The sequence below is a fragment of the Corythoichthys intestinalis genome, chromosome 20 (genome assembly GCF_030265065.1).
Source record: "Corythoichthys intestinalis isolate RoL2023-P3 chromosome 20, ASM3026506v1, whole genome shotgun sequence".
Classification (NCBI taxonomy): Eukaryota; Metazoa; Chordata; class Actinopteri; order Syngnathiformes; family Syngnathidae; genus Corythoichthys; species Corythoichthys intestinalis.
Genome location: NC_080414.1, coordinates 33494870 through 33517879, shown reverse-complemented (window position 1 = coordinate 33517879; position 23010 = coordinate 33494870). Strand labels below are relative to the sequence as shown.

Here is a 23010-nt window from a genome sequence, read left to right as displayed (position 1 = left end):
CGAATAGTTAAGCAGATTGATTTAATCTCCTTTCCCAGCACAGGGAGACAGCCAACACCTCACATCCATGTGTACTGGCGAGGCCATCATGACTAAACCACCTGGTTCACTAATCCTGCCACTGCTCTGAGGCTAACTCGTAAAATGATATCACAAAGTTTCTTTACAATTAAAAGTGTACAAAAAACAAACAAAAAAAAAACCAAACAACTTGATTACTGAAGTGTATTGCTGCCACCCAAATAAAAGTCCAGTATTTCCAGTGTTTTTACATTATAGTTATCACGTTTTTACATAATTATCATGTTTTTACATTATAGTAATGCTCATACAGTACATGATAGTTATTACATTTTTACATATCACGTTTTTACATGATAGTCATCACATTTTTACATAATAATTAGAGATGTCAAAGTATCGGAATCGGCAAAAAAATATCGGACATGCCTTTTTTTAATATATATATATTTTTTAATTAAATTGTTTTCTAATTGTATTTAACGTTACAGACATAATATGTTACACTCATCCAGAGTCTTTAGTTTAGGCTTAAGGTAGGGTTATCAAATTTATCCCGTTAACGGCAGTAATTAATTTTTTAAAAAATTTATCACGTTATATTATTTAACTCAATTAATGCATGCGCTGCACGACCCACTCACGCATTGTCGCGTTCAATCTGTAATGGCGCCGTTTTACCTATATATAGAGATAAAGGCAGCGTAAAATGAGTAGAGTGAATTTTGGCAGCCTTTGGAGCCTTTTTTTAATTTGCTAAAGCCTTACAATCCCTCTCCCTACGATTGGAAATATTGTGGGAAGCAAAGTGGGGAAGACAGGTAGTAATTGATCTTTTTCTTAACACCCTATGTTATTTCCCAACGCAGAGAAGATATATCAATTGGTACCACTACGCACAGTCATGGTTGCACTTCCCATCATGCATTTGGGCAGAACAGTTAAATGGCTACAGTATCATTTACTGAAAGCGCAACAAATGCACTAGATGGCAATATTTAGTCACAATATACAAAGTCACATTTATCCTTTAAGAATTACAAGTCTTTCTATCCGTAGATCCCTCTCAAAGAAAGAATGTTAATAATGTAAATGTCATCTTGAGGATTTATTGTTATGATAAACAAATACAGTACTTATGTACTGTATGTTGAATGTATATATTCGTCCGAGTTGTATTCATTTTTTTCTTAATGCATTGCCAAAATGTATATGATCGGGAAAAATTACCAGGAAGGATTTGAATTGAATCGGGAGCAAAAAAAAAAAGCAATCGGATCGGGAAATACCGGGATCGGCAGATATTCAAACTAAAACGATCGAGATCGGATTGGGAGCAAAAAAACATGATCGGAACAACCCTAATAATAATTATCATGTTTGAACATGATAGTTATCACATTTTTACTTGATAGTATCACTTTTTTCATGTTATCACATTTTTACATATTTTTCACGTTATGATACGCTGTAAATTTATAACATCTTAATCAGATTATTTTTCTTCTAACTTTTATTTTTTTTATCAACCTTTTGTGAACACAATTATTTTAATAAGTAAGTAGTAATTTGGGGCTGGGACACATGCCTAACTTGATGCATCTCATTTAAGTCAAATTAGAAAAAAATATTTTTTGTACACAGTGTTCTTTGGGCGTTCTTTCAGACATGCACAGTTCTGCCTCGTCTATTTCGCGCTTTTTTCTGACACTAAAAAATTCCTGTACATGTCCATTCACTCAAAAAAAAATGCACATGCACTATTTTAACTTTTAAATAGGTGTCTTTCTTTGTATATACTTGGTGCCTAAATAACGTTTAGTTAATTATTCAGGTTAATTGAGAATAATTTATTTTTTGTTCTATAAAACAAGTTATTTAAGGAGGAAGGATAAGAGCCCAAACAGTTTTTTGACCTTTACCTCATTAACTCTCAGGATTAATCTCCCTCTTTACACTCCACATTTTTGGATCTCATTTGCTCTTTTGCTTACGTTTTTGGATGTCGCTCGGTGAAGTAGTTTTTGTTGGATTAAAGAACGAACAGATATAGAGCGGCGTGAGAGTTTTTGTTTTTTTCTTCACCGCTGTCCAGCGGTGTGCGAGGGAGACGGAAGAGGGAAGAGTCGGGTTGAAAGGCTTTTTGCGTTGTGGATCCTACAATACTGTAAACATTATTTTTGTGATTTTACACATTAATGAATCCATTGTTGTATTTATCATGTAAGAGAGTCAATTAAAACATGAATAAGCATTGTTTAGTATATACACTACCGTTCAAAAGTTTGGGGTCGCTTAGATCCCAAACCTTTGAACGGTAGTGTATGTAACGTGATTTTAACTTTTAAATTGGTGCTTTTCATTCATCACACATTAGCTTTTTGTTTTTGTACATTACTGAATCCATTGTTGTATTAATTATGTAAGAGAGCCAATTAAAACATTTATGAAAAAACATTGCTTTATATATGCAACTAGATTAAATTCAATGCAGTTAAATTAGGCCATGTGAGGTAAACCTTGATCCAAACAATGTATGTGTACACAGTGCAAAGAAACTAACACTTAAAGTGCATGTGACACGAAAAAGCATGTTTATTTCATAATACACGCGATATTTTATGCTCCCGAATGATATGGACCGCTTGGATGTGTGTGGAAGCGATCGCTATATTTATTTAGTTTTTTGAATCCCACGCCATGAAAATGAGTGACTTCCGGCTTCGGTCTTGCATTGAGGAGGAGGGCGCTGTGACGTGTACGGTAATAGACGCCCACTTCACTATACAGCGTACTGTTGTGTATGAGGACGAAGGATTCAGCTGATTTTGCGGAAAAATACGTTTATTTTTCGCATCACGCCAGCCAAACGGCTGCAGAAAAATCATTCTGTATGACGGAGAGGCGTATGCGCCTCTTTGGAGTTTCAAAAGGTTCCCATTCACCGTGGATATTGGCCAAAACACAAGACCTACTACTCTGGGACCATTGGATTTACAAGGAAGTGAGTAAATATCTTGTTTTGTATTATGTCAAATACGGATACAGCGATTACAAAGTAAACACTACAAACTCTCTTTATATAAAGGACTACTTACGTTTGATCATTGATGGGCATGTAAAAAGCTCTCCTCATGCACATTAGCTGCACGTTAGCTGCACAACAACTGCAGTCGCCATCCTTCAGGGAACTAGCTATAAATTGCTCTCCGCCCGGCGGTTTGCCGGTCCGCGAAGACAATCGACAACCCAGTCGTCATGTCAAATAATCCGGGCTAGTTATGTGTGATTTTCCGCTTCGAAGACTTTGAAACATCACTCGGTTCGGGTTAGCATGTCGGCTAGCTGTCACGCCTCTTGGTTTGTTTACATTCTCCGAAGCCGGGGAAGGGAAATGACATACGTCCAATTTAGGTGTCATAAAATATCGTTCGGAAGGTGCAACAGTAAAGGTGAAGTCAACAGTTTTGACCATTATGGAGTAATTATGCCATGTCGTCCTGAATAAGTGCATTTTTATTATTTCATATTCCATTTAGCACAAGACTTATTTGTCATGACCATGCCATTTATTTAGCAATTGGGGAAAATACTTGGATAAAAAGAATATCCTGTAAAAATATTGGAGTAGAGAGACCGAAACAATGACATTTTGCGGCTCTCTTCGTCGCGTTTTCCTCGTTCTGAATAATTCCCCCTCAATGGGCTGAATAGTAAAACCGATGAGCCCAGTCTCCCGCTGACGTCATCCACCTGTTGGGGACGTGAGAACCCTATAATAGTAGGCGTGGCTAACCGGCAGATTAAAAGACTTATTTCTCGTCATCTGCGCTTTGCTAAATTGTTGCATATAGTCGAAACGTCTCAAAATGTGATTCTAATTCAAATAATAATGCTATTTAAGACTTTTTTTCTCCTGTCGTATGCTCTTTAATAAGAATAAATAAAACTTACAGTGGTATGAAAAAGTATATGAAACTTTTGCAATTTCTCACATTTCTGCATAAAAATCACAATCAAATGTGATCTGATCTTTGTCAAAATCACACAGAAGAAAATACAGTGTCTGCTTTAACTAAAACCACCCAAACATTTACAGGTTTTTATATTTTAATGAGGATAGCATGCAAACAATGACAGAAAGGGGAATAATAAGTAAGTGAACCGTCTGCCTCAGGACAAAGCTGCCCTACCCACTATAAAACACACACCTGGTAAGAAATGTCTTGATGAGAAGCAGTGTCCGATGTGCATCGTGGCACGGTCAAAAGAGCTGTCTGAATACCTGCGATCAAGGATTGTTGAGTTGTAAAAAGCTAGGGAAAGGATACACAACCATCTCTAAAAGTCCAGACGTTCATCACTCGACAATCAGAGAAGTTGTCTACAAATGGAGAGAGTTTGGCACTGTTTCTTCCCTCCCAAGGAGTGGCCGTCTACCAAAGACGACGCCAAGAGTTCAGCGCAGAATACTCAGAGAGGTAAAAAAAGAAACCTAGAGTGTCTTGAACATTCCAATATCTCTGTGCACACATCAACTATATGTAAAACTATGACCAAGAAAGAAGTTATTGGGAGGACTCCAGGGAGGAAACCACTGCTGTCTGTTGCTTAATGTTCGTAAAAAGGCACTTGAACACTCCACAGAAGTTTTGGCAAAATATTTTGTTGACTGATGAAACCAAAGTTGAATTGTTTGGGAGTAACACCTCATACCAACCGTGAAGCATGGTGCAGGGAGCATCATGTTTTGGGGCTGTTTTGCTACCTCGGGGCCTGGACAATTTGCAATCATTAATGGAAGAATGAATTCAAAAGTTTATCACGATGTGTTGCAGGAAAACCTGAGGCCGTCTTTGAGACAGTTGAAGCTAAAATGAGGATGGATGCTGCAACAAGACAATGATCCAAAACACAGAAGTAAATCAACTTCAGAATGGTTTCAGAAGAACAAAATACACGTTCTGGAGTGGCCAAGTCAAAGTCCAGACTTGAACACCATTGAGATGCTGTGGCATGACTTAAAGACAGCGATTCATGCCAGACATCCCAGGTATCTTACGGAACTACAGCAGTTTTGTTGAGAAGAATGGGCCAAGATTAGTCCTGATCGATGTGCAGCTACTGGAAGCGTCTGGTTGAAGTTATTACTACCAAAGGGGGGGCACAAAATATTAAAGGTGATGGTTCACCTATTTTTTCCCTCTTCTGTCATTGTTTGCATGCTATCGTCATTAAAATTTTAAAACCTATGAATGTTTGGGTGGTTTTAGTTAAATCAGACACTGTTTTTTCATCTGTGTGATTCAACAAAGCTCAGATACATTTGATGGTGATTTTTTTGTTCAGAAATGTGAGAAATTCCTAAAGGTTCAGATACTTTTTCATACCACTGTAGTTAAATTACTATTATATACTATAAATATATATATATCTATATATATAAGTATATATAAGTATGTATATATATATATATATACATATACACACACACACACACATATATATATATATATATATATATATATATATATATATATATATATATATATATATATATATATATATACTGTATTATATATCATGTACTAAGTATTATTATATTGCTGTTTATATTGTAGAATTATTTCAGCTAAAAAAATGAAGTTCACCTGCATATGATGAATGAGCAGCTAACTGAGGTATCACTTCAGTACTGGAAGCTTACAATAATAAAAAAAAAAAAACTGTAATCTAATTCACTCAAGTTATTTTGAGTACTGCAAACTCAAACAATTTAGTATAATCCAATTATTAAACTTAATTTTGAGTCCTTAAAACTTGAAATAAGTAAATTGCATTTAATTAATGCAAGTAAAATAAATTACATTTTCTCAAGCGGAAGGTTTGCATTTTTTTTTTTTTTTTTTTTTTACTTTTTACAGTGTACTTGATGATTGTGCCACTGGCAAAAGCTTCTTCTTCCTGAGGCGGACGTGTTTTACCTCTTCTCCTGCGCTTTGCTATATCTGCCATCTTTGTCAGTCTATTTTGTCAGCTTTTTGGGGATTTTTACTCTGTGGACCAGCTGCTGCTGATTCTCAACTTGAAAATATGGATTCAATTAGTTGGTCCCTCAGCAATATTGACAAGTTTTTTTTTCAACAAGACACCCCAGGAGAGCCATCCTTCCTGGATTGGACCTTTGCGGCGGGTTGCGTGAGGGAATCATGGACCACTGGAAGCCCGCTTGTCTCAGTCTTATCTGTGGAAGATATCGAGGATATTTGGCTGTTTGGCGTGATGGTTGTGAGGTTTCTTCTGCTGGCTCGGCAGGTGCCCTTCTGTACCTGAATGTGTCCGAGACGGCAGCTTTCAAGGAAATTGACATATTGTCCACAGATCAAACAGTGCAATTCAAGTCTTTGCAGGACAGGACCGGGTGAAAGCTCGAATTGTGACTTATCCCGTGAGAACATGGTTCAGTCCGAGGGAGGTGGACATCATCTGATGCCAAATGATGGAACAGTTGAGGCAGACCGTGACTGTTGGCAATGACTTAAGGAAACTGAGGTCTCACCTTCGCCTTGATGAGAGTGATTTTGACTGATGACCAACGGTATTTGGACATATTAATTTTTGATTTGGCTTAATTGATTATAATTTTTCCTTTCCCATACCCAATCCCCCTCACCTCCACCCTCCCTTCTTCTGGGAGAGCCATGCAGATGGCCCTTATCTGACGCCCTTGATCTCTCCTCCCAAGGTTGGTGGCAGTCCTTTGACTCTTATTTTGTCTGCATGCACACACAAATTAGGCTTGAGAACGATAAACCGATACGACCGGATATCTGGTTTTACAGATGAGAGATACAGCTGTATCGATAGTAAAGTTACCATTCGACAGTAATTAGCCATTAAATATTCAATGAACCGATAGTAGAGATAGAATTCGGCTATCGTGAGCACAAGAATCGGCTTCTAATGCCTAGTTCAATGCATTGCTTAATATGATAATAATTTAGCTTTTACTTCACATGCTGCGCTTGTGTCATTCACCACACAGTGCACTTAGATTGGGACCGCACACATGATATAATATGGACAAGCACAACACACAGTCGTGGTTGCCTCAACTTCCCATGCATTTCGGCAGAACCGCTACTAGTCGCCGTCATTACCGATCGTGTCATAACAACGCGAGAGCTAACAAAACAACTGTAATGCACGCTCCGTAGGGTTTTCTTCACAGCCCAAAACGATACTAATAGTGGCAACGAAGCAACATGCTAAAACAATGGACAGTTTGAGCAGCGACGTGCATACAGTGGGGAGAACAAGTATTTGATACACTGCCAATGGGTTTTCCCATTGACTGTGTATCAAATACTTGTTCTCCCCACTGTATATATAGATATAAAAGTTGTAAAGCAATACAACTGCAACAAAAATGAATGAAATGAACAAACAAATATATTTTTAATTTGGGTCAAAATTATTTTTCGAACAGATCATGTGACTAGCACCTTAGACGGTCATTTGCTTAGCATATGATTTTAAACAACAACAACAAAAAATTAGGGAAGGGCAATTTTATTTTTCAAATGATTATTTTCTTTGATTGAAAATATTTGTTTTGATTGAAGCAACTTCTTTAGGGATTGAATGATTTAGACACAAATGTCCTAGCCATGATATGGCCCAAACACAAAAAGGATTGCTTCAATTAAAGAAAACTTTTTCAATGAAAAATCAAGTGTTTAAATGTAAATTTTTCAATCTCAAATATTTTTTCGCATCAAAAACCTTTTCTACGATTAATTTTTTTTCTTTTTTTGATTGATTTTTCTTTTTGAATATATATATATTTTTTAAGCAACTTATTTTTAGATTGAAAAAAAAAAATGTTTTAGCCAAAATATGGCCACACAAATTAACATTACTTCAAAGAAGTTGCTTCAATCCAAAAAAACTTGACTCCAATCAAAAAAAAACAAAAAAAAATTCAATCAAAGAAAAGAAGATTTCACGTGCTTTTTTTTGTTTCAAATTTATGTTTGCATTTAAATACTTTTTTTTTTTTTTAAATTGAAGCGACTTTTGGATTGAAAATATATATTTTGATTGAAGCAACTTTTTTTTCTTTTATTGAAGCAACTTTTTCTGATTGAAAAATAAAGACCCAAATCTACCTCCATATGGCTCCGCCCAGGGGATACAATTTTTGACTAGGGTAACTACACTGGCACAACACCGGCGGGCGTACCATATTCAATGGTTGACCATCTTGTCGAAAAGTATTGCCTAAGCAGCCTGATTTAGTAGCTCCTTAAGAATGATGGGAAACAAAAAACGCTCATTGTCAACTTATTTTTATAGATATTCTTGTAAATCAATTTTATTGCTGACACTGCGTTTCGGGGGTCATCAACATGTTGTGCCCCTCCTGCCCCAAAAGTCAAACCCCGCCTATGAGCACGACCCTCTGGAGATTTTGTTTCCACGAAACGCAGTCTACTTATACATGAACATATGGATTAGTTGATCTTCCTCAAGAAAAATGTGTCCTTCAAAAAAGATAAGGACAGTGATGAAGAATAAAAAATGTGGAAGCACAGGCATAAGTGAATGGCTTTGCTGTGTATAAGGTTAAAGTAATGATTATTGACCCATCTGTCTAAAATGCCATGTTTTTATTCCCCAAATTTTACCATTGGTAAAGCATAATTTATTATTTATTTATGATAACATTGCAGGTTTTTTTTCTAGAGCTGCTGCATATAATTGATATTTTTTGTTTGTAAGATGTTTACGTTGAAACTTAGCACTTAAATTACTAACCTCTTGTGTTCAAAACACCAGGAAATACAGTAATTGAATTACTGCACTTTATTGGGTGTCTGTCACTGGAGTTTTATTTTATGATCAGTCCCATCCAACAAAATGACGGTCATAGAGTAAGCCTTTTTTTTTTTTTCATACAAGAATTAAACATAACATTGTTATGAAATTTTGTTTAATTTTGCTATTAGAAATGTCTTTTTTATATGTTTAAAATACTGTACGAACACACACAACAAATGCTTACTGTCGTATCGTTTTCACTCTGTATCGAACCGTATCGTTCTTAAACTGTATCGAATCGCTCGGCCTTAAAAATGTATCGTTTTTTAATCGAATCGTAACGAGTGTATCTAGATACAAATCAAATCGGCTTCATGCCAGAAATTCCCAACCCTAACACAAATACTGACATACACACACGTTCCTACCTCCCTCCAAATCCGCTCTCGTCTTTTCAAAGTATCCCTACCCCTCCTACCAGCCATGACTGAGAAGTTTCCTTATAGTCATATAAAGAATTCCTGCACGTGACCTGCACGTCGTGTCATATCCTGCTATGTTGTATCATATATGTGTGTTCATTGTAACTTGTTTTCACTGTAACTGCTCAATCATTTCTCAAGAAGAGAGAGATAGCTGGCAGCGTGGTTCATCTGCAGCGGCCCAATGCTCACACTTCGAATGTAATTTTGTTGTCATGTCTGTGTGTCAATGACTATTAAAGCTAATGCATGTATTACCTGTATTAGCGTAAAAAGAATTCCCAAAATGGAAGACTTCTTATTCTTAATATTCTTGACGAGCACTGTTGCTTAATGAGAAAAAAATGCGTCTCAATTTTTTTGGGGATACATTTTAATAAATTACAAAGTATACTTGTTCAGGTGTACCTTTTCTTTTCTTTTTTTTTTTTAAACATATGAACATTCGTGCCAACCTTGCAAGTTGCCCCCCCTCCAAAAAAAAAAAACAGCATTTAAACAGTTTGAGTACTTCAAATTCATTTTCGATCAAAAAAATTAAGACTTTTTTCAACATGTTTAGGATCACGTTTAGCAGTATAAAACAATGTCCATGTCATTAGCAGTATCTCACCACAGCTGTCATAGTTTTTTTATTGCTCGATTGAGAAATGTTAATGTTTTTTCCCTACATGTAACAGTATAAAAGCAAAATGGCAACACATTCTTGTGCATTTATGATGTGCACAATTTTTGTTCTTTTCAATTTTGTGGCTACATTATCTATTGTAACAATTCAAATAGATACTTTTTGGTATATAAAGAGACACAGAGTCCAGAAGAACACTATACAAAATATTTACATAATATGCATTAGCACATTTTTTTGAAGTATTATAAATAGTCCAATTTGGTGCTAGTGTTGTGATTACAGGATGATATATTGGTGATGTTCTGTTTGCATTTTGAGAAAGCAGAAGGCGTTTTCTTGTCCACGCAGGATGTCTGAGCTCACACAAAATGAGCTTCTCGACGTTCAACCTCTTGAAGTTGCTTGGATCTGAGTCTCGGGTACACAGGTCTGGCCTGGTTGATGCCCACGTCATCTAGGTTTGGGCTGTGGGATGGCGAGGCGGCTGCCTGCTCTGCGTCCTCATCAAGAGGCTCATCCACAGACACTTCAATCTCCAAATCATCATCCTCGTCGTCATCCTCCTTATCTTCGTTATCGGTGCTGCTGGCTAATCCGAGGAGTGATTTAGCTTTATTCCCTGATGCCGGATTGTAGAAAGTTTCCAGTGGTGGATGGAGGGTTCTGGAAGAACGGAAAGCTGTTGAAACAATATTGTACTTCGCTACATTGTCCCCACTTCTTAATATCCTGCCGTGTTGCGGTGGCATGCTGTAAGGTCCATTAAGGTAGCTTGGAACAGTGCTCATGGAGTCGTCAACGGGCAAGTTTAAGGATGACACTGAGGCAGAAGGGGATGAGCTGCTTGCATCATCTGCTGTGCTGTCTGTATTGAAAATGTTTTTGGCAGTTCTAGATGCAACATCATGGTGCTTGTATTGTTTGTCCCAAGTACTGCGCAAGGTGTTTGTGTGCATTGTGTTGCGGTAGTGTGGGCCGACTCGTAATTTGCTCATCTCAGTTTCATCCACTTCTTCGATAGACTGGATACCACGGTCTCCCTTTCTATCATCTTCATCCACGTTACTCCGGGTAGGATTCTCGTCCTCTTGGCTACGGCCACGGCTCCGTTCCACCGGCATGCTGGCGGGTCGGGAGGAAACCCGGTTGCGGTGCGGTCGTAGATGCACCCTGGTCGCGGGGGTGACGTGCGGAGAACGGAAGAGGCTTCGTTCGCTAGCTTTCGGGACCTCGGCGATTCCATTGAAGAATTCTGAATCCAATTCGTCGGCTTCAAACAAAGACAAAGTACAAGTTATCAGTAAGGATATATCTCTAAACTGATAAGATATCTAACAAACGCTAAGTGTGTTGTAAAATCATGTGGTTGCTAAACATTTTAACTAGGGCTGTCAAAATTATCGCGTTAACGCGCGGTAATAAATTTTTTTAATTAATCACGTTAAAATATTTGATGCAATTAACGTACATGTCCCGCTCAGACAGTATTCTGCCTTTTGGTAAGTTTTACAGCAAAGCTTTTTGTGCTGTCTAACAGCGAACTCCTGTGGCCGCTTTGCGACTTGGTTTATTGTTTTCTTGCCAGTTCAATATGGCTGCACGACGTCTCGGGCTGACGCCTAAGTTGTAATGTTGTGCTTATATGATCCTTGGACAAGATTTGTCCGTAAGTATGGTTGTTGTAAAGAATGTACATATTATGTTAGTAAGCGAAATGTTATATTTTTTGTATGAGACGCTTTTTGTTTATGTTTAGTGAACCTGTAAAGTGTGCTAAGCTAACGTTGTTGCTAATGCAATGCTTGTGTACTTTTTTTTGTAGTTTTACGACGGTCTAAAGAGGACAATGGTTTGAGGCCATTTTATTAATAAATCAGATGAAAAAGGAAGAAGTCTGATTATTAAGGCGTCGTTCACTAGCTCTCTAGCTTTGGAAAAAGTAGACGCTTTGGAGTGAGGACAGCATAGACAGATTTAAATGACAGTAGAGTGAAATGCCCACTACAGTCCTTATGTACCGTATGTTGAATGTATATATCCATCTTGTGTCTTATCTTTCCATTCCAACAATTTATTTTACAAAATATATATATAATTTACAGAAAAATATGGCATATTTTATAGATGGTTTGAATTGCGATTAATTGCGATTAATTACGATTAATTCATTTTTAAGCTGTAATTAACTCGATTAAAAATTTTAATCGTTTGACAGCCCTAATTTTAACCAAACAAATGAGTAATGAAGTTCTTCCACTAGAAATCAAATGAGAAAAAAACTCATTGCTGAACATATCAAATATTGATTATTTTGTGTCCATACTAAGATGTCTCACGAATTAACTAAAACATTTCATAAACTAATAATTTAAGTTTTTCAATTGAGCTAACTGGAATGTTAAACATTTCATAAACTAATAATTTAAGTTTTTCAATTGAGCTAAATGGAATGTTGTGAGATGCACAGCCGCATACAGTATGTACAGGATATATTGATATATACTGTACATTAGGCCTGAACAATATTGGAAAAAACTATTGTTGCGATTTTTTAGGGGTTTGCGATATATTGCGATATTATATTGCGATATTAAAAAAATATATATATATATATTTTTAAAGAAATTTTCACTTGATGACTTGAATATCTGTTTGGAAAGACTTTGGATGACTCACCATCACCACAGTGTACAGTGATCCCTCGTTTTTCGCGGTTATTGGGGACCAGAACCAGCCGCGATAAGTGAAAAACCGCAAAGTAGCGCCCCCCCCAATTTTTATTTTATTTTTTGTGTGTGTTTTTTTTTTGTTCAATGTATTTATTCAGATTTAGCATTGGAAAGAGATACATATACATGTTTTTTTTCTCACTTTTTCCCCCAAAGTGATTTAAAAAATGTATATAAAATGGTTTTTAAGCACTTCAAATGTCAAAATTATGATCAGTTTTAAACATAACTGTCCAACTAAATCATTTTTGAACAAGAATAAAGTACTGTAGTAGATAAATGCTTGGCTTTATTAAATACTTCTGTTTATCTACCTTAGCTGTGACCGTTGGAGTGACATGTAGAAATTTCAAACTCCTCATGATCACTTCTGGCATTTATATGTCTCCAACGTCTCCACACGCACACACATTCATTCTAGCTTCCTTGCAGAAACTGTTTAACAAGTTAAACGATGATTGACAGATGCCCGTGTGAAGTCTGCTTCTTTGGCCAGATCAAAGCCATCGTTAACTTTAATAAGCAAGTGCTGCAGTGACTGAGAGGAACAAAGGGCTGGGAGAGAGAGGGTGTGAGGCTGTGCGCAGAGTAGAAAGCAAAGCGTATATGGATTTAAAAAAATTAAAACTATCGCACGTGCTTGCGATGGGACTATCGCGCACGCGCACATTGCGATGGCGATGTTTAAACGATATATCGTTCAGGCTTACTGTACATGCATAACAAGTACAGTGAGGAGCAGAAGTATTTGCAACCCTAGTGATTTTGCATGTTCAGCCACTTAGAAAACAGGTAGAGGTCAGATAGTTCAATCATTGATGCATTTCCACTCGCACAGACATAATCTGAAAAAAAAAAAATCCGACATTGTATGATTTAAAAAATTTTTTATTTGTAATTTAATGGGTTTCATAAGTATTTGTTCCCCTGAGAATCAGCAATATTAATGACGCTGAAAGAGTTGTCAGTCGACCTTAAAAAAGTCCATCTTTACACCATGAGTAATCACTCACCAACCACCCGTTTGAGCTCAATATTGTCACCTGTGAACCCCACAGTCAGTTATAATCCAACTGATACCATGGGCAAGACCAGAGAGCTTTCGAAAAACACCAGAGAAAAAAATTGTTGAGCTCCACACAGCTGGAAAATGCAATGGGACAATAGGAAATCAGTCTGGTGAGAATAAATCAGCAGTTGCAGCAATTGTTAGAAAATGGAAAAGGCTAAACATGACTACCTCAGACTGGGGCTCCATGTAAAATCTCTCCTCGTTGTGCATCACTCATGATTAGAAAAGAGAGGACTCAGCCGAGAGCTACATGGCATAAGCTGGTCAATGACCTGAAGAGAGCTGGATGCACAGTTTTAAAGGGTACTGCCAGTAGAACACAACAGTGCAATGGCTTAAAATCATGCATTGCTCTGATAGTTCCCTTGTTGAAGCCTGTCTGAAGTTTGCCAGGGACCATCTGAATGATGCAGAGTGGTCATGGGAGAAAGTCATGTGGGCAGATGAGACCAAAGTACAACTTTTTGCTGCAAACTTTACTTGTCGTTTGTGGAGGAAAAAGAAGGACGATTACAATCTCAAGAACACCATCCCCACTGTGAAGTATGGGGTGGAAACCTCATGCTTTTCGGCAAAGGGGACAGGACGACTGTACTGTATAAAGCAGAGGGTGACTGGTCAGATTTTGAGACACAAGCTCCTTCCCTCAGTCAGAGACTTGAAGATGAGTCGTGGCTGGATCTTCCAACATGACAATAATCCGAAGCATACAAACCAAGCTGACCCAGGAGTGGCTGCGTAAAGACCATATCAAGGTTCCGGAGTGGCCAAGCCAGTCTCCAGACCTCAATCCAATAGAAAATCTTTGGATGGAGCTGAAACTTTGTGTTTCTCAACGACAGCCCTGTAACCTGACAGATCTAGAGAAGATTTGTGTGGAGGAATGGGCCAAAATCCCCGTTTCCCTATGTGAACACCTGGTATAGAACTACAAAAAGTGTCTGACCTCTGTAATTGAAAACAAAAGTTTCTGCACTAAATATTAGCACTGATTTTCTCAGGACTACAAATACTTATAAACCCCACTAAATTCCAAATAATTTATTGAAAATCATACAATGTGACTTCCGGATGTTCTTTTTTTAAATTATGTCTCTATAAGTGCAAATGCATCTATGATTGAAATTTCAGACCTCTATCTATTTTCTAAGGGGGTGAACTTGCAAAAATCACAAGGGGTGCAAATACTTCTGCGCCTCGTTGTATATTCCTGATTTTGTTAGCGTAGGGCTGCAACTAACGATTAGTTTTATAATCGATTAATTGCACGATTAATTGGTTGATTGGATAAATTTCACTTTTTTCAATTACCTTCACAATTTAACTTGAAGTGGTTTTAGGCAAGTTGTAAGTAACAAGAATAAATGGATGACTAGTTCTTTCAAAAATATATTATTTTATAACAGCTTCCTGAACTAACTTTAGTCTACAACTGTACTGCTTTAAGTACATAAAACTTGTACAAGTTTTTAATAGGGATGTCACGTTCACATATTTTTGCACCTGAGCCCGAGTCACCTGATTTTGAGAATATGTCGAAACCAAGTCCCGATCCGATACCGAAAGTTTTAAACATGTTAGTGTCTCACCGTGCTGCCTTCATAATGTGCTTAATTTTTACACAAGAATAACATAGAAAAATGCTTGTCTTGCCTAAATGCTTCATTGAGTGAATCCACTCAAAACCGCTCACGCTGCTGTGAACAGCCTTCACTTACAATACACACTACGCCAGTGTGTAACAAGCTAAACAATGATTGACAGATTTGTGCCTTTGATGCTAGAGCTACCAAGATTAACTGGCAAGATCAAAGCTACAAACCTGTCAATCATCGTTAACTTTAACTAGCAATGCTAGCACTGCTGACCAAGAAAAGCAACAGGAGGGAGAGTGGAGGCTGTACGAGCATGAGGCAGAAAAACAAATATATTTTTAAAATTAAAAGCCCAATCCTTTTCATGCGATTCCGATCCTCTGAAGAATGCTGCGATTGGCCCAAATTCCGATCACATGATCGGATCGGGTCATCCTTAATCAGTTTTCTTTATCAAACAGTTTTTCATAAATACAATCCAAATCCAATTTCAAAGCACTCTCTCTTGTATGGCAATTTACAGTTTGAATGGGAGCTTGTGTTGAAAGGAGACTAAGCTGTTATATGAATGGGTTTATGTATGTTTGTTGTTTCTTTATAAAAAGAAATGAGAAACCCATACTATTTAACAATATCTCAAATGCTAATATGCTTCTCCAAAACATAAGGACAGTTAAGACAATAATTAGCATTATCGCTAATAGCTTAGCGCTCTGTGCTAAGTTGTAACATTTATCAGCAAAGAATACAAACAATACAACTAGCTTCATTTACTCACCTCTGACAAAGACACATTGGATCTAACAACACAAAAGACAATCTAACTCTTGTAAAGTTACTGATTCGGGAACATGAGTGTAGCAGACTAGCAGTGAACTCACTCTCTCTAGCTCTAATCACTGGTGTGTGCGTTCAGCCTCACGTTACACACAAACAAAGACCCAAACGGGACTGCTCATAGATGCCCAAACATCCATTATCAAATTTGTTGGCAACTAATTTATTAATCTATTTTAATCGATTTAATTGATTATCTGTTGCAGCCTTACTTTAGTGTATTTTAAAAACACTAACCAGGTTCAAATTCTTTTCCTTCGAGGTCAGCCGGAAGGAGTAGTACTGAATCCTTATACTCAGCCGATGAGTTATATGAAGGAGTGGAGGAATGTCTCTTGAAATCCTTGGAGCTCAACTGTGATGGGTAATAGAGAATACAGAGCTTCATTGCATCATGTGCATGGTAAAACAGATTATTTTCAAGTTTGTTTTATCAATAATACATATTTTGTGTCATAGCCTCTATTTTACCTCCTGGATGTCGCCAACAGATTTTGAGTGCCTGCTCAGAAGCTGTTCTTTTCCCCGGTAAGGAGGGCGCATGTCTAGTTGAACGCAAACCTCGGTGGGTGAGCTGCTCGTCAGAGGACTGAGGGGGGTGTCGAAGATCATGTGGTAGTGTCTGATAAGGAGCTCTACAATGAGCGCCTGATAGGGGTAATCCACCACCGAGGAGAGGGAGGAGACTTCGGCATCTGACTGTCTCGGCTTGATGAGTGTTGGGCCAAAGATGATTCCTAGGTTTCTGGCTGGCATCTTGTTTTCCTCAGATTGTTCTGTCACCCTGATTGAAAGGTAGATAGTATTAAAACAAGTCTCTATTGTTTTGTAGAAATGTTTATTTGGTGTGTGTCTTCCGCTCTGTATTCATTCGATGGAGGCTGTGGGCTCGTTCAGAAAGAACCTTAAATAATGTTCTGACATTTTAACCAAGACTGCCCCATAAAGCCCTTTTATTCCCCTTGAATAGAGAGTGTTCAGGTCAAACACTGTTTAACCTAGCCTCCGCCTGTTCTCCGCTGGGAAAAAACACTTTTCTGACCCACTTAAGACTTGCTATTAACTACATTTTTACATTTCTGGTGCTGATTTAATGGGCCAAACGCTTGTTCTTTTATGTTCGTTCTCGTACAAGTATGCACACTATGCACAAAATTAACAAAGGCTGCAGTTACACTTTAAGTCAGAGGTCAGTCGCGAGACTGCCCCATAAAGCCTTTTTTTCCCCCTTCAATAGAGAGTGTTCAGGTCGGACACTGTTTCACCTAGCCTCCTCCTAGTCCCCGCTTGGCAGAAACACTTTTCTAACCCACTTAAGACTTGCTATTAACTACATTTTTGGTGCTGATTTGATGGGCCAAACGCTTGTTCTTTTATGTTCGCACTTGTACAAGCATACATGCCATGCACAAGATTAACACAGGCTGCATTTACATCTTAGGCCAGAGGTGGCAGTCGCGAGTAAAAAAAAAAAAAAAGTGGAACGCTATTCAGGTACCCACCGGGTTAAGAACGAGTTCCGTTCTTAAACTAGTGACGTAACACGAATTTCCATGTAAGTCAGAATTAACCCTTTAAGTACCCCTATACAGTACCCCTAGCATCCCAAAACATGTATTATACGTCATATTAATATAGTAAAGGATAAGATTGCAACTTGTGACAAAATGGTGGACGAGACACTGTTACGCGACTAAAAAAAAAAAAGTCTGCTAAATCGTAACCCGGGGCAGAGGTGGGTAGAGACATTGTGAGTAACTGCTTAAGATGTTAGATTTTTTTTTTTTTAAACAAAATAATTTTTTTCTCAGGATAAAATCTATATGAACTATTATTATTGTACTGTACTATAACATATTATATAACCACATTAAGCCAAAGAAATACCGTATTGGCCCGAATATAAGACGACCCTGATTTTAAGACGACCCCCTCTTTTTCAAGACTGAAGTTTGAAAAAAAGACTTTTTGAACAATAATTACAGTACATCCGAAACAAATGATTATAACAATATATTTGAGAGAAAAAGCAGGTTATTTTGCCTCATTCAAATCTTAATATCTGAACATTTAAACATGTAAACTAAAGTGCAACCACATTCGTAAATGAATGGCTTCTGGTTTTTGAAATGTAAACAAACCAATCTACTGTGATAAAACAACAAAATAGCAATAACTGCATTAACCATCAGAGTGAAGTCTAACTGTAACTGTAGTCTTGAAACAAATCTGAATAAGGATAAACATTGCAATAAAATAATGCAAACTGGGAAAAGCAAACTTGAGAGTAGCTGAGATCAGTCATGATAGAACATCGCTTCGATGATATCTGGCGCCATCTAGTGTCGTGAATGGGTATAAAATCTAGACCGCGAATATAAGACGACCCCCTCTTTTTCAGTCTTATTTCAATGCAAAAAAACACCGCCTTATATTCGGGCCAATACGGTACAACAACAACAACAACAACAAAAATTCTGGCGAGAGAAGAAAAATCTACAGAAATTAATCATTATTCGTCCAAAGAGCATGAGTGCCCTCTTGTGGAGAAAATATATTTCCTATTATGAAACAAATGATCATATCTCCAGTTTCCCGTGGACAATCGGTGCCATATAAAAACTGGGAAAGGGATTAAAATCTGGGGACTACCTGTAAAGCAATTTAAGTCATATTTATTTGTCCAAGCTTTTTCATAATTGTCTTTGGGCTGTTATGATTATCATTGAGTTGTACTTGCCTTTTTGTTTGTATTTTAGCCTTTTAAATTTAAGACTTTTGTATGTATTTTTAACTGTTTTATTATCTGTTGAAACTGTGAATTTCCATGTAACTGAGAAAGGCTCTGAATGAATAAGGCATTCTTACTATTTCCTTTGTAAACATGCTTCAATGTTTATATAACACAACATAAATTATTAATTGTCATTCAGTTAGAAAATATACTGCATGAAAAATATGTATATATTTTTATAATCTAAAATGGATCCAGATTGGGGGAGTTTGATATATTTAAACTATCAGCAGGAACGGGATGAATAATATTTGTCGGTTAAGAACACTGTACCGGTGCAAATGCTCTATGATGAATTGCAGTGTCTTGTAGTTAGCAGGTGGCAACTGTCTGAGGAGGTCCTTGAGCTTGAAGAGGATACGGTTGAGCTCCACGCCGACCTGAGATGGGGTTACTGGAGAGGAGCTCAGACGAAATGCCTCCAAATCCTCCACAATTCCACTTTGGCTTTCTTTGGCCAAACCGATAAGCTCGTTGTAGTAGCGGAAAAGAATGAGTGGCTCTGGAAGCTGAAAAGGGAAACAGGTAACTGGAAAGTTAAATACAAAACACAAGGCCATATTTTTCAGCATAACTGGGTATCTGCGGGTCTTAAAAAGTATTTTTTAAAAAAATGTCGTAAATCCAATAATTTCAATTCAAGGCCTTAAAATGTCTAAAATTTTCCTAATATCTCATAAAAGGTCTTCAATACAATTTTGAAAGGTCTTAAAAATTTATTGACGTTAGGGATGTCCCCAGTCCGATCACGCGATTGGACATCGGGCCGATCGGGCCATTTTTCATAGGATCAGAATCGGGTGAAAAGGATCGGATTTTAATTTAAAATAAACTTATTGTGCTGGCTAGAGTCACCAATGTTAAGAGCCAGTTGACATTTTACAGTATGTTACTGCCAACTTGTAGTCATAATTCATTGCATCCACCGTGTGACGCATTTTGAAATATAAGCTCATTTACTTGCACAGTACACAGCCTGTTGGTCTCATTGACACTGTTGATTGTTTTCTGTTACGTTTCTGCCTTGGAAACATCAATAGATGTTTGTAAGTATTTTACATCCATACCAACCTGTTAATATGCAGTATATGTGTGTTGGGGGAAAAGCTAAATGAACGAAAATTGTTAATAAGTCCTGCTGTATGGGAGCTCACTTATGCTTATAGCTTACAGCTCAAGTAAAGCGTGGTGTCTATTAGAGGTGTGCAAAATTTCCGATTCTTAGATTATTCGCGATTCAGCCGTGGAAGATTCGAGAACGATTCACAAACATCCAAATTCCGATTATTGAAATATGCCAAGTAAAGCAGAAGTAAGACACACTCAGCGCACCGCGCGGTCTTCGGTACGCAATTAGGGACGGAGCGAGAGTAGCTAAACATCATGCTTCTCATTACCCGGCCCCTCGGGTAACGCCAATGCTCAACTCACGGCTCTCGCTCAACTCATGCCACGAGATAAAAAAACAACAACAACATACCTGACTGCTGCCGAAAAGCTGCTACAAGCCACATTATGTTACGGTAGATATCATTTATATAGGACTAGATACAGTATAGCTTCGGTATCGTTACCAGCACATCTACAAAAAACTAGATGCGGGCGTTAGTAACGGCCGCCATCCTAAAGCAGTACACTTCCCTGCAAGGCTGTTGTTGCGAACCTTCCAAGCGAACCTATTAACTTTTTATCTAAAATACTCCTAAATCGGTAAAATATTGACTTGAATCTATCTTTAAAATAGTTTTAAAACTTTTACAAGTTGAAAGTAGACAAAAGAGAAATTATGGAATAACAGGAGCAATTTTAACAACTTTAACGGTTGATTCACAACATTAAATTAATTGAAAGTAGTTTAAAGCTGCTGATATAGAATGGGGACTGGAGTTTCTTTATTTACTGTTATTTTTGTATATTTGTTTACTGCTACATGTTAACTTGATACTGAAATAGTAGTTTGGTTTAGCCTGAGAGGATTTTTGAACAATTTTGGAACTAATGTACAAAACAAATTAAAAAAAAAAAAAAAAAAAGGAGTGGGGTGCATCAATAATCGTTTTATAATCGAATCGGAGCCTCTGAATCGTAATCGAATCGTTAGGTGGCCAAAGATTCCCAGCTCTAGTGTCTATGGTGTTTGTATACCTGCGTGCAGTGTTGTTAATAACAGCGTTAGAGTATAACGGCGTTTCTAATGGTGTTATTTTTCAAATTAATTACTTTTCTAATTAATTACTTTTCCCATCTTTGCAACGCCGTTACCGTTACTTAAGATGTGAAGGGGCGCGTTACTACACTTTAGTTGAATGTGGCACGAGTTGTCTGATTTCATCACAGCTGCCTGGGAGAGATCAGAGAGGAAGGAGGGAGGAAGGACGCCGTGGTGACGCCGTTGCAAACGTGATGATGATTGGCTAGGTGGCTGGAAATGTTAGCATAGCATTTGCGTTCTCATTAGCATTTGCATTTAGTGTGGCGAGCGTCATCCTAAAACTCTTGGGCAACTTTAAAAAAAAATATATATATAAAAATTATGCAGTACGTGGCGTCCGGGTGGGTACAATTAATTGAAAATAATGTACCATTTTCCTGCTGAGTGTGCATTATCCTCACCAAGTTGGTGTTGTCCTTGTAGACGCTACAATATAATAATATGTATATTTTTTTCAAAACAGAAAACAAAAAACAACTAGAGCAAAGATAGGAGATACAGGAGATTCGGAGCCTCAGCTGCATAAAGAAAAATATATTGATATATATTTCGGGTGTGACAATAAACACAAGTCACGGTTCAGTACAACAGGAAGAAAAAAAAGGGCTTATTTTCCTCACAGCATTTGAAGCAAGTTACAAGTTTGTATACATATATATATTTTTAATGAAAAAATCAGTTCAATCAGTTAATATAAACATATACAACATGTTATGGAATGTATAATGTAAGAACGTATAGAACATGAAAGGTAACGTCAGTTACTTTGCTATGTAACTAATTACTCCTTCACTGAGGTAACTGAGTTACTTTAAATGTAAGATTAACAAGACTGCCGGCGTGTATTGTGCAGTTGTGTTGAATGCATGCATGTTTCTTTGTTACAGTTTCACAAACTTAAACAAATTACTTCATATTATAAAAAGAAAAGACCAAGCCTCGTGTTGTATTGGAGGACAGTCAATTGCCACGTTTACATGGAGCCAAATATTCCAATTACAATCGGAATATTTGTTCAAACCGAATAAAAGTGTTCCATATAAACACCTCATTCGGAATGAACAGGCCCAAACCGAATGGAATTTCATTCCGATTCAAAGGGGTGGAATATTCCTTTTCCCAAACCGATTAGAAGTAAAATTATATCATGTAAACAGGGAAGCGGAATGGTGTCTGGTTGCGTTCTTTCTGCGCATGCTCCGTACTGACGTGGTGACGTCACTCGGTGACGTAAGTAACGTCACTTGCAACATGGCTTCCAAGCACACGCACAGCGCACCCACACAACTTTTTAAATGAACGGCGTATCATTCTGAAGTTTTGTTTCCACTCGCAAAGTTAAAACAGCAGCTGATCTGACGATCGATCTCCATGTTTTGTCAACGTGACGCTTTGTTTTGATTAATCTGCGCATGTCAGACGGCAGTTGTCAAACGTCCTTTCGGAATAAAGGCAGTCACATGTAAACGCTGGATCGGAATAGATGAAGTGACATGTAAACAGCTGATGTGAAATTTCCATTCGGAATGATTTGAATCGGTATGAATAAAAGCATGTAAACGTGGCTAATGTTAGCTGGCTGTCGGGTTGTGCACAAGGAAACGCACTGTTTTGGGCAGTACATTTACAGTGTATCACAAAAGTGAGTACACCCCTCGCATTTCTGCAGATATTTAAGTATATCTTTTCATGGGGACACTGACAAAATGACACTTTGACGCAATGAAAAGTAGTCTGTGTGCAGCTTATATTCATATATATACAGTATTTAATTTAGTCTCCCCTCAAAATATCTCCAAATATAGCCATTAATA

The 23010-nt window shown here is 37.5% G+C and overlaps 1 protein-coding gene across 4 annotated transcripts in view; it reads right to left on the bottom strand.

The window, feature by feature from the left end:
* Window positions 1-8667: 8667 nt before the first annotated feature.
* arhgap29a (Rho GTPase activating protein 29a) overlaps window positions 8668-23010 on the bottom strand; it is a 116631-nt gene continuing 102288 nt past the window's right edge. For 2 of the 4 annotated variants that reach the window (XM_057823934.1, XM_057823935.1), the window contains 4 exons: window positions 19258-19493; window positions 16662-16974; window positions 16428-16545; window positions 8668-11227 (listed from right to left, as the gene is read on the bottom strand). In XM_057823934.1, the coding sequence (XP_057679917.1) occupies window positions 10317-11227; window positions 16428-16545; window positions 16662-16974; window positions 19258-19493 (1578 nt within the window). In that variant the 3' untranslated portion in view covers window positions 8668-10316. The remainder of the gene's footprint in view (window positions 11228-16427; window positions 16546-16661; window positions 16975-19257; window positions 19494-23010) is intronic. The other 2 variants (XM_057823937.1, XM_057823936.1) reach the window with 2 other exon arrangements.